The sequence below is a fragment of the Anabas testudineus genome, chromosome 3 (assembly GCF_900324465.2).
Source record: "Anabas testudineus chromosome 3, fAnaTes1.2, whole genome shotgun sequence".
Taxonomy (NCBI): domain Eukaryota; kingdom Metazoa; phylum Chordata; class Actinopteri; order Anabantiformes; family Anabantidae; genus Anabas; species Anabas testudineus.
Genome location: NC_046612.1, coordinates 7,208,842 through 7,221,522, shown reverse-complemented (window position 1 = coordinate 7,221,522; position 12,681 = coordinate 7,208,842). Strand labels below are relative to the sequence as shown.

Here is a 12,681-nt window from a genome sequence, read left to right as displayed (position 1 = left end):
AAAAACAGGGACACTGGGAGTAATCGTTCATGGATCAGGAGGATTTGGACCTATTCTGATTGGCTGGGGGCTGGGCTGTGTAGATCAAACACATTGCAAAAGAGCAGAGGTATGAACGGGGAGGGGGATGCGGTATAATGTTCTGATAATGGCGGAGAGGTACATGTTTCACCTGTAAGTAGAAGAAATGTCCTGCTACATGTCGTGTAAACCTACAGAACCACCAGTGTCTGGATAAAATGTTGTCTGTGGACCAAACGTCAGTGAGTAAACTCTACAAGAATTTAATGTGGGTCTTTCCTGCATTGCTGCAACACATGTTTGAACAGTTGGAAAGTTGCAGCCTAATAACGAATTATACTCAAAGATAATCTTTATTTTTTTTAAGTTAAACGATCCAACAAAATCAATCATTTGTCACAGGTTACACGTCCTGTCACCTCTTCATTGGACTGTTTGTCTGAGGTAAATGGCGTGAGTAAGCACAGTACACAAACAAGGTTAATGGTCACACAATGGTCATGGAGACCCTCATGTACTGATACTAGTCCAGTCTTACTCCCCACAACTGCCTTCTTTTCTTTTATAACTCTCAGACAATAAATAAAGCTTGTTTTGATGTTTTGATGTTTGCTGCTTATTAATCTTTGTAACTGATGCTGTACCTTGGACCTTTTTGGACCTTTTGGACCTTTGCTTTTCCAAGTAATGTGTGTGTGTACTTGTTTAACTCTTAATATTGTGTGGACATTAATCTGTTTATGCATTTACATTGCAGGGACTTGCCTTCATTCTGTGGACAGAAAAACACCTAAAACTTGTATCAGTTTCAGGAAGGTTCAGCTTCAAAGTCCTGTTTTAGAATTAAGACTTAATATTTTATTCCTATTCAAATCAATGATGGTAAAACTGAAGTACTACTTCGGCTGAAGCAGTCCACGCTGATGTAAAGCTGTTAGTGCCCAACTCAAAGCGAGGATGGATTGTGGAGAAGAGCTCTGAAACCACTGAACCACAAAAACACACTCCTCATCTATTCTCCATGACGTTATATAAGTTTTGTCGGCTGTGTGCTTTGAAACTTTAATGTATTTGCGCCATACATGTTACTCATATTGGAAATTGATGATAGTGCATAGATTTACTGATGGCTGCACTACAGTGGTGATTGAAGATTTTATTTGCAGTTAATGGCTTCATTTGGTCTGTAGCAACCCGAGTGTTTTCTTTTCTTTTCTTTTTTATGATCAGCAAACTTAAAGGGCGTTTAGATTGAAGGACTTGTTGAAGACAATTTTGGACATATTGACTTGTCCTGACCTTTTTTATTGAGCTGTGTTTTCAAAGCAGGAGAAAAAGACGTTGCTGATAATATTCACAAAAAAGTCAAATAGTATGCATAATACAGGTTTAACTGAATACTCTCAGTCATCTGTGTTTTATACAGTGTACTACAGTGTATTACAGTGTACTACAGTGATGTAGTAAATATCAAAATGCATTTTTTCCTATTAGATAATAAGAATAGTGTCTGGCTAAAAAGCAAACGACTCCTACAAACAATCTGAAACCCACAAATTCAGTTACCTTCAGAAAATCATTTACTTTGTTATGCTTTTGTGCATTTATATTTAATAAAACATATCTTTTAGCTGGAAAGTAAACCTGTTATTATTTATTTTGACATTCTTAATTGTATCATTTCTAAATAAAACAATAAGCAACTTTATTTAGACGTCATTGTAAAAATTTTTTACATTGTCATAAAAGAAAGTATGAAGAAGCAAATCATTTTTAAACAAACTTTATTCTATATTAGGTTTTGATGAATAGTGTAAACGAAAGCTGATTCAGACAGATAGTATTTGAGAATTACACTGTGTTGGGAAACTACCTTTTAAAAAGCAGCATAAAATAAACAACAACAGCAAAGATTACATGTTACTCCCTGACAGGCTGCGGGACAGCGACACCAACACGTGAACCACTTATATTCATAAGTGGTTCAGTTTAACGTGTTTCATTAAAACAAACACGTTAAACTGCTTTTCAATCATCCGTACTGTAATTATTCCCATTCAGACATACAGTGGGTCACATGCACGATGATAATCATTCTCACAAAAGCAGGACCAGATGATACACTGCTGTTTAATCCAGAACCTCACATCAGTTTTTAATGTTGGTTTCATGACCTTCTTTGCATCTTTTCTGCTTCACAGAATAAACAAACAACTTTTAATTATTATAAACATGCCACTACACACTACAAAATAATATGTATTTAGTAGCAAGACAAAGTAAATGAACACTTTAGAATCACTTGCATTTATGTGTAGTACAAATTAGTTTAAGTAAAAAAAAATTACAATTACAATCTATTGAAGCTAATAACACAGAAATCGTTATATTGTTTTTGTTTATGTTGAATATGTAATTTGGACATTTACAGGTGGGTTGAAAAGTATGTGACTTACACGCTTAGGTGAATGATATCAGAAAAAAAATAAGCTGGGGTCAGAAGTTTAAATGTTCGTCAGTCTGCAGTTAGACAAACGGCCTATAAGTGGAGATGGTTTAATTCTGTGAAGTCCTGAGATTAATTCAAAAGGCATAACGAAGAATGGCTGTATAACAGGACACAACAGAGGAAGCTGATCTCCAAAAACATCACAGTATGCCTGACGTTAGTCAAAGAGCACCCAGATACTCCACGACTGATGTAACTCAAGTTGGATTGTACTTGCAGTGAAAGGGCTCTGGGCCTGGACAACTTGTTGTCATGAAGAATACATGTCCATATGTATCAAGGCATCCTACAGGATGATTTCAAGGTGGCTGTCCAGCTAAAGCTCAGCAGAGGTTGGGTGATACAGCATTTAAGTAAAGCTACTACAGAATGACCGCAAACAAAAAAAACATACAGGAAACCAGGTCAATCCAAAGGGTCACATACTTTTTCTTGCCACTGTAAACACCTGTTCAACAGATGTAGCCTGACAGTGGTGCCCACAGCATGTTATCCACTCTGCCACGTTAGGGTTATACGTCCTGTTATACTAAAACACGGCCTGCTGATTTTGAGATTGTCTTTACAAATGCACATTTCTGTGCTCATAGGATACAAACCTTCAAGTTACATTTCCAAACAGTGTTGTTCCTTTTGTAATACTCTGTTGTTGTCCAATTTCCAATTTTGAACTTGGAAGCCAGCGTAAACTATCTCAGAAATGTGTTTTCATTACACACTTTACCTCAGTCTGAAGAGTTTGTATGTAAACAGTTACAGTCAGTGTTTTTTCCCTGATTCAGCACGTGCACTGACTCAAACACAGTTCATAAAAATTCAGTGACATTTGTAAAAAGTTTCTGCTGGAAACAGGTTTGGTTTGCAAAAAGTGGATAGTTAAATGTCTTGTGTAGAGTTATGGCTTTTCAATATAAAGGGTCTTAATCCAGTGATATATCATAGGTTGCGTGTAACTATATTATGGAAATGAGTGAAAAAGTACAAAATGAAAGTGATGATTTAAGGCCGGATTTCTACAGAAACGTGTTATAAAAACTACAATACTGAGAGTAAGCATTTGCAAAGACATGCAAAGGATGAGGTGAAAGACAATCGCAAAAACACATTACGTTTTGTAAATTTGCACATTTACACATTAATTCAACAGTTTACTACATGAACAATATTTGTGTATATTTAACATCCCTGTGTAGTAAAAATAAAAATGCTGTACAGACACTTGGCAAATATTTCTAATGAGAGTAGACGAGACTATAGAGGATACTGCATAGTTGGAGCGAAGAGGAAACTTCACATGCGAGATTATACTGTCGTGGTTTTAAAGGAACAGTCTGACTTTTAATGTATTCTTTAAGCAAGTTTAATGCTTTGATACATGAAAGAGCCTCTGAATACAAACACACCAGACCTTCTAGAAACAGGGATTTTAAAGGCTTCATAAAATATTCATGCATGTTTTTATATGACTGGGACTTTGTGTAGTCAGTGCATGCTTTGTATTTTCTGTATGAACATTTTTGCCGTCTGAGGGGGAAAATCAGCTGTGTCTTTGCTTTGCTCTGCAAGCCCGGTTTAAACTTTTAACTCATAGTTACCATTTCGTATTTGTCCGGGATGTTGTTCTCCTCCTGCTTTTCAGGCTCAGGATGGTGCAACTCAATGAAGACAAAGTAAACGCCTGCTCCGACTGCTCCGCCCAGTATGGGCCCCGCCACAGGGATCCACCACCAGCAACCTCCAGCTCTGCAGTGAGGATGCACACATTTCAACAATTACTGTTACTAACACAGTATCCTGCCTGATTCAAACCTTTAAAATCTTAAACTTTCCTCTTTAACCATGGAAAAGAGAAAACTATTTTCTTTTACCTTGAATGGAAACATGATGCATTTGTCTTTAAACACATTTTAAAACATATTCATCATTAAATTAATATGTATTTATTGGATGTTGTGTTTTAACTCTGTCTCTCATACTTTACTTAATTGCACCAGTGTTCTTTTAAATTAAGTAACCTACACAATCTGAATGTTTATGTTTGTATCAACCTCCGTCAGGCGACTTATACACAGTTATCCCAGATTACAAGTCTTAAGTGTCTCTCTCTGTGTGTTAGACCTACTGCATGTGTCCTCTTTCTGACTCTGGTCAGCCTCAGACAGACTCCTAGCCAGAGAGATTAGAGTCCTGTCGGTCAATGTGGCTGTAAGGAGCCTTTACTGCAGGTGAAAGGGCTTCAGTTAACAGATCTGATGCACAGGCCTGAAAGTAAACAAGCGTCTGACCAGGTCATCTTTCTCGTTTGTAGGCATTCAGGAAGCAGACTGCAGGAGGGAGGTGGCTGGATTACAGACTTTAATCTATGACTACAGTTAAGATGATCAGGCCAGGAGACAGTGGGTCACACTGGTGCTCTGGGGATGTTGTGTGGATCTCGGTGCCACCTTTTACAATCCAGTGTGAAAAGAACATCTTTAGTCTGATATATGACATTGTGCTTGTAGGTTCTGCATTTATATCACAAATAGAATGAGTGTGTTTATATTTCAAGCACAAAATTAATGAAGTATCAACGATAATAGGAATAAACCAATAAAGGGCAGCATTCTCTTTATTTATGTGTAACAAAGAACATCATTTGGGCAATTTAAGATGTTCTGGAAAGTCAGCAGAAAACAGGAAACTGTTCTTAACAGGAAATGCTGACTGGACACTTGAAGGCGGAAGAAACACTTTGAGAAACTAAACGTGACCTGGAAGGATCTGGAAGCTTTGAGTCTACGGCATCTTGTTGGCAGAGGCCACTGGTTGGTTAGAAAGCTCCTGTATGGAAAGGTGCCAGAGTGGTTGTGATAAGCTCCTGTGGTGCTTGAAGCTTTGTTTGTTTTAGGGTGAAACACTTGACATGCCTCTTTGAAATCACAAGGATTTAGTGGGAAAGAGCCTGGTGCTGATGGAGCTGATACAAGCATCTGTAGAACTGACCCAAATTAACGTAGTTGTCCTCGGAGCCCGAAGAGGCAGCCAGAGGAACGTCATCCAACTTTCCGGAGATCAAACCACTTTACCTCACTAGGAATGAAAGCCTAAATCAAGATACTGGAAAGAAGACTCCACTCTGGGACTTCAAGAAGAATAATGTCCTGATCACAGAGCTGGGGGCAACTATCTTAGCCCTGTATAGATAGTCAGTGGCCACAGAAGCTTCTTTATCTAGCTTATAAATGTTTCTGCATGATGGTATACAAAGTCTGCTGTTGTGAGTCATTTAGTTTATATACATGTACCATAGCAGCTTTGTTTGCACTCTTAACAAAGTCCAAAATAAAAGTGAGACAGGGGTGCACCTTGTCCCCACTTGTGTTTGCAATCTGTAGGCTGTATGTGAAATGTCGCCCAGTGCGCTCTGCCAACAAATAGCGTCTGGTGGTCCCTACAGCACACAGCCTTTCAGATCATTTGTCCAATGAAGGTGGAACGAGCTGCCATTTCTGAGTGGCACATTTGCTCTGTGATGTTATTATGTTTTATTTAACTGTAACTCCACCATACAAGGTACAAGGCAAAGGCAGGGTAGGAGGTCTTGCCTAAGGACCCCTACTGGAGGTAGATCACAGCTGGGATTCAAATCCAGATCTCCTGCATGGAGGGCTGTGATGTTAACACTCTGCTATCCAGCCAGTACATAAAACTAATGATTATTAATTAACACATTTGGTTAAAACAGTACATATGTTATATGTTATAGAGAGAGAGAGGTGTTAAGTGTCTACTGTGTATCTTATGTATGTCAAATCAGATGGTCCAGGAGGTAGAACCAAGATATCCTGACAGCAGGACATGCAAAAGGGAAATAATTCTGTCTGTCCTGTGAGCGTCGGGGGTCTCACCAGGACAAGCTCAAGGCCAGTGCTGGGCAAACAAACTGGACTGCTTTGCTTGCATTTTGTGTCTTTTTGGGGGGAGGGTTTGGTTTTTGCTTCTTTGTGTCTTTCCACTGAGCTCTAGGACCAGCTGTTAAATACACATGTGACATTTGAAATATAAATCAAGAGAGCAGAGATGGAGCTGCTGGTGCTGCTGTTCTTGTGGAAATGTAAAAGGAAGCTACTTGGTTAAACTTTAAAATTTTCTACATCACATGTGTGTAACAGGAAGTGATAACAGTGAGAGGATATCTTTTCTCCCAACACAGCCCTTTGAACACCTCGGCACCTTTTTGTCTGTATTCAGTAACATTACCTGAACACTTCCATGCCCCATCCGGCCACAGCTGTGAACAAGCGTGGTCCGAGGTCTCGTGCCGGGTTGATTGGATAGCCGCAGTTTAGACCCATGGACACTCCGATAGCCATGATGATCAGGCCAATACACAGAGGCTCCATGCCTTTTGGAGCCCCGATGTTCCTCCTGTCAGTTATGGCCAAGATGCACAGGATCAGAGCAGCCGTCGCAATTACCTTGAAAACAAAAGCAGCAGGCAATTAGCACAATGTTGTATTCAAGAAACAGTTGTTGTTGTTGTTGAGAGGATGTTTTTCAGTTACCTCGTCTGTTGTGGTGTTACTGTCTAAGCTTATTATAGGGCTTCACCTTTCGCCTGGTTTCAGTCTTTATCAGACCCCATATGGCTGTCCATTAAAAACACACTCTCTCTAGGTTATTAAATAATGTAACCTTCTACATATTAAACATATTATTTAAAAAAGATATTTCATACTTTAAAAAAAACACATTTTTGAGACCTTTAATGTTGTAACTGCCTCGAGAAATACACAAACTAACATCTTGTGCACGTTCTAGCTAGTTGCCCAAACAACTCACATGTCCATGTCGGCTTATATTCATACCCATGACTGCACTAAATGCATCCTCGCATGCATCTCTGCATGTGCCAGTGGCTTCCACATGCACCCAGTCCTGCTGGGAAATGTTTGGCATCTTATGGCATCAATAATTCCATACAGAAGGATGTGAGAGTCCCTCCAAAGATAGCAGCTCATATCAGACTGAAAACACGTTTTCCTTTCATATTATGTGGAAGTTTGTTTGTTTGCATTCTTGACCTTGATACGTGAATATAATATTATTTTACCAGGGGAAACTGCTCATGCATTTATAGTTAGTTTTAAACCCCACCTGATCAAGAAACCCATTCAGGACTGAGAGATGTTTTGCAGGATAAGATGCAAATATGTTGGCTGTGGCATTTTCACCAGTCACAGCAAATTCTCCCTTGGTGTACTCCATCAAAGCATCTGTGAAAAATAAAGTACAGTAGACAAAGGCAACCACCCAAAAATAATAAGAAAGAAACCTTACAGAGTACAATTTGGTTCTACTTTTTCTCAAATGTAGATTTGACAAAAATATATCAAATACTGATTTGAGTCTTTTGCCTTGTAACAATAATATGTAGATGTTTGCACCCACCATAATAAAACCCAAAGACAGCACAGGATCCAGCAAAAGCCCCCAGAAACTGTGCCAACACATACACAGGAAACTTCTTTAGAGGAAGTTTGCCCAGGATCACCATGGCCAGAGAGACTGCAGGGTTCACGTGGGCTCCTGGAGCAAAGCAACAAAGAAGATGAACAACAAATGGAAATGAGAAGTGTCGGTCATCAATATTTGAATCTTTAAAACGTCAGAAAGTGTCGAAAAATGCTTCACGTTCCTGAACCAATAAGCCACAAAAGCTTCTGTATGTTTTTTTTCCACACATGCACTGTCCAAGACCTCTAACGTGTGAAATCAGTGGAGTTCAAAGCCTCTTCGACTCATTCATTCAAAACTGTCAGGACATTTTCAAACAAAGGGCACTGGGTTTGTGTGCCTTCAGAATTGGGCTGTTTTCGTTTATTCCACATTGTCCTAAAGAGATGTGTTTGAACACATTCCAGTCAATTGTTAGTGGGCAGTGATGGCAGTGTGGGGTCATTTATTTAACACTTGGGGATCTTGGTTTTGACCTCACTGTGGTAACACCACTGGGGGTATCAGCCATGCGCCCATTGTTAATCTCCCCGTACTGTTCATAAACACTGACCACGACAACCAGCCAGACCTGCCTGTCTGAATTGCATCTGACATAATCTGCCTGAATCTGCTTAAGGCACACGTAGACTGCAGGTCATTAGAGTGACCATGATGTGTCACACTTACGGTACACTGTCATCTAAAATCTGAGACTACAAAGTGAAAACAATTGTGTTTTCTTCTCCTATGGGGCCACCCTGCCAGGGAAGCCAACAAAGGCAGGCTTGTCACACCTGACCCCCCTCCTCTCCAGAGACCCATGCCCCAGTAAAGCTCATTAGTCCAATACCTATGATCATCTTCAGAGATGTCGTTGGACAGAAGCTTCCCACTGAGCTGTGGACCCCAGGGCTGAATGGCCCAGTCATGCAGCAAAAGCTCTCCATATATTAACCTTCCTGTCCTCAGGCCTTTCTGCTGTTCCTCTGAAGTTTACAATAGCTTTCATTAAATGTGTAGCACAACTATCGAGTCCGAATGATCACTACAACAAAAAGATGGAAAGTTTGTTTCACTGTGTGTCACTTTCCATCGTCTATCAAACCTACGGAAGAATTTAATGTCTTTACACGGTAAAAACAAACAACATGTGTTCAGCACTTTATTAGAAATAAAGCTTAGCTTAGCACGAAGACTGGAACTAGCCTGACTCTCACTAGAGGTCATTAAAATCTAATTTTAATGCTTTGTTTTTTGCACAGATGACATAATAAGATCTAACGTGTTTGTGAGAACTGGAGGAGCTGGTGGGTGATTCTTTACCTGTGGATGGAGCCGGCCTAGCTGTCAAACTCTTACTTTCTTCACTTATTATGCCATTAGGCACCGCAACATTTGCTCGACCTCATCTTTCCACTGTTGTTTGATGGGAGTATACAACAACTCTTGGATCCCACACAGTATAACCCTTGGCATACTGAATCCCTTAATTGCAGTTTAATGGACATTCACCAGTGTGGCTCAGGAAGCACTGTGACATTTAACAACGATCCCCTCCTATCCTTATCAGCACTGGCAAACCACACACGGCTCTTTTTGCTGTAATCCTCGAGGAATGTACCCAATGAAGTCCCATTTGCACATCGGGACACAATATCTCCATCCTTCAACCTCACTTATACCACTCTTACACTGAGAATCAGCCCATTAGAGAGGATAATTAAACAACAGCACTCAGTGTATCCCTGATTCAAGCCACATTCCCCATTAGCATCAGTTATTCTTGCCTTCTAGGCCACAAAAAAAGGTTATGACATGTTGAATGCTCTCCATTATGTAACACTGGAAGTTATATCAGAAGACTAAATATGATCTGTATTGGAAAAGTAATGGGTACTAATTTTCTTTTCTTCTTGCAGCTGTTTTTCATGCAAATTCTTTGAAGATGAAGACAACAGCGACACAAAGTAACCCAATGGAAGTGTGGCGCTATACAAGCAAAGAGAGGGTCGGACATCCACAAGCAAAGATCAGCTCTCCACCACAGACAAACACTGAGAGCTGACCTTTGTTACCAGCCGTTATATGAAGATTTCTGGGGTCAAGGTTTCCTTGTTTTTACTTTCACTAAGAAGCCTCAGGTGTTATAAATGCTGATTTTAACACTCCAAACTGAACTTCTTTGGAGGATAAAACATATTAGCTGTGACATTTTTCACCATTTTCTGACATTTTTACCAGAAAAATAGCAGCTAAAACCATAACGAGTGAAAATATACAAACACTACTTGTTGTTGAAGTAGTGGAAAGTGAGAAGTGGGTGATTCTGTATTGTAATTGACTGTGAGCTGTATTCATGTGAAGCGTGAGCGACTTTTTACCTGACACTCCCCCCGCCAAGTAGACGGCCATCATGACTCCCAGAGTGAAACCAATGTGGATCGTCAGGGGCTCTCCTAGTTCCCCTTTACTGAGCACCGTCTGGGCCACTGAACCACATCCAAAAAGCTGGGACATAGAAAAGAACAGAAGCACAAAGGGTGGAGGTAGAAAGACTAATTGTTTTTAATTATTCCAATTATACCGTCTATTAACACTAGCCCTCTTGTCCACCAACAGCCATCGACTGTCACGGACAATTTGTCCAAGTTAGAGCTTCTGAAAAAAATAATGAATCCCCCACTTATTAGGTAAAAGACAGGCAATAAATTAGAGGGGAGTGGGTGTTGAGACCCGATCAGCCATGCAAACATAAAAAAGGGCTGTTGTGGAAACTGCATCACTGCTCTCAGGCTTTAAAATGGGCCCAGAGATGTGACAGGTGGAGCTCAGAGTTGACAGGTGGAGCTCAGAGTTGACAAGGACGGTGCACTTGAAGCACTAGAATACTTCTCTGAAAAGTGAGCTTTTAAACTCCTTTTCTAGTTCATTTATTGTTTCATAAATTAAAATGTGGTGCTACGGTACACGTTTTGCTGAGCTGTGTGGATAAATACCAGCCTCACAACAGTCACACATTGTTATGATTTCTACAAACACTGTGTCTAAAGCTAAAACAGCTGAGCACATCAAAGAGAGAGCACTATTATATCCTTCAAATATAGTACAGCCTGTTAATAGAGACATATGAGAGACAGCAGTCCCTGGAGTCCCAGTTTGACACCTTATTAGCATACTGGTTCACAGCTTTAAAGCGGCTGTTTAAGCTGGGTGACAGGTGCAGAGGGAGGTACTCACTATCAGGACAAATATCCCCAGAAATTCCGCTAGGAACTCCTTAAAGATGTCCCGCCTCAGGCCAAATCTCTCCTTTATCTTCCTCTTAAACTCGTTTTCCATTTTTTTCTCTGCGCCTCCTTGATGTCTTCCTCCGACCAGAACAAACAACTAATAAGTGTCGGGAGTCTGCGTGTAATTGTGAGCGCAGGTTGCCGCCTCCCACTCGGTGCGCTCCACAGGCTCGTTAAGCTTTCTGCATCTATTTCCCTTTATAACCACAAGGGGTCTACTTTTTAAAAAGCACTAAGATTTATTTCCCAGAACATCCACATGTAACAGTTGCTGAATAGCCCACTGAATCCAGCTTTTGAGATGCATCAATTACATCTTAGAGGAAATCTTAAAGATGCGATGGTTCAATAAACTCCGAGACCTGAAGGAGCCAGGTCTCATGTAAAAAAATAAGAAAAACAAATCTCATGTAGTTTTTTAATGTCTTTAAGATTGAAATAATAATAATAAACCAGCTGTCATTTTAATCACAAATTGTTCTTTATATATTAGTTGGTTATGTTCTGTATGAATATCAGCAGCGACAGTGAAATAAAGTTTATTTTTATTGACAACTGAGTCAGTAAAATTCAAAACGAATCTGTTGAAAATGCAAATATTATAAGAAACATGTATTTATTTTTTTACTTAATACGGTTTCAGTTAAAAAACTGCAACCTGTACTACGAACAGAACTCCATTTGAATAATACTCAATTTAACAAATGACTGATTGTTGCTGTAATTTTTTATATTTACATTTTTGTAAATGAACGAGAATCTGTTCATTATGCAGTAACTTGTAAAAGTAGTTTTATCTGTTACTTCAGTCTAATTTTAGCAATTAAAATCTGTCACACCAGAAAAAGTGGGCTTCAAAAGACAAAGTAGAAAAATATTAGTCCAACATGAAGGTAAATTATAATGTGTAAGTAAACGGACACAATATTTGTACATAATAATAAAAAGGTAAAGAGACACAGATCGTCTGTGGCTGTAAATGCACTATAAATTATATAGTAATTGTGATAGAATTGATTATATAATGTAGAAAATAACATCATAATAAATACAGTATTTTATAAATGAGGCCATAATCTGAGCTGAATAAAATTACAGCACACACGGTGAAAATAAAAGAGTAATAGGAGCTTTACAGGCCTTCTTGATCACAAATAATCTTTTATCTGTGCAGGTTTAACAGATATTCAGTTTGTTGTTGATAAGAAAACAACAAAAAACACAAGTCAGTAAGTTAACATGCATCAATTAGTCCTCATTCCACTTCTTATTCTCATTTTAAATCTCTTATCGGGGAAAATCTCACTTTTCTTTTTCGTCTCTCTCTTAAAGTTTGTCACTCACCTCTTCTTCATGCTGCAGACACACGTGTGTCCAGAA

General features: G+C 39.3%; 1 protein-coding gene across 1 annotated transcript; it reads right to left on the bottom strand.

Moving 5' to 3' along the window:
• Nucleotides 1–3,709: 3,709 nt before the first annotated feature.
• aqp9b (aquaporin 9b) lies at nucleotides 3,710–11,374 on the bottom strand. The gene is made up of 6 exons (XM_026378916.1): nucleotides 11,249–11,374; nucleotides 10,393–10,519; nucleotides 7,964–8,101; nucleotides 7,670–7,788; nucleotides 6,773–6,990; nucleotides 3,710–4,273 (listed from the first exon to the last, which is right to left on the bottom strand). Exons 1-6 carry the CDS (start codon nucleotides 11,348–11,350, stop codon nucleotides 4,111–4,113), a joined length of 867 nt encoding a protein of 288 aa, XP_026234701.1. The 5' UTR covers nucleotides 11,351–11,374; the 3' UTR covers nucleotides 3,710–4,110.
• Between the last annotated feature and the right edge of the window lie 1,307 nt (nucleotides 11,375–12,681).

Excerpts from the sequence above, each read along its gene's own strand:
- aqp9b (XM_026378916.1), bottom strand. The coding sequence starts at position 11,350 with ATGGAAAACGAGTTTAAGAGGAAGATAAAGGAGAGATTTGGCCTGAGG. Across the intron at positions 8,102-10,392 it reads CTTGGCGGGGGGAGTGTCAG|GAGCCCACGTGAACCCTGCA; the intron begins GTAAAAAGTCGC and ends GCTTTGCTCCAG. Across the intron at positions 4,274-6,772 it reads TGGGGCATGGAAGTGTTCAG|AGCTGGAGGTTGCTGGTGGT; the intron begins GTAATGTTACTG and ends TCCTCACTGCAG.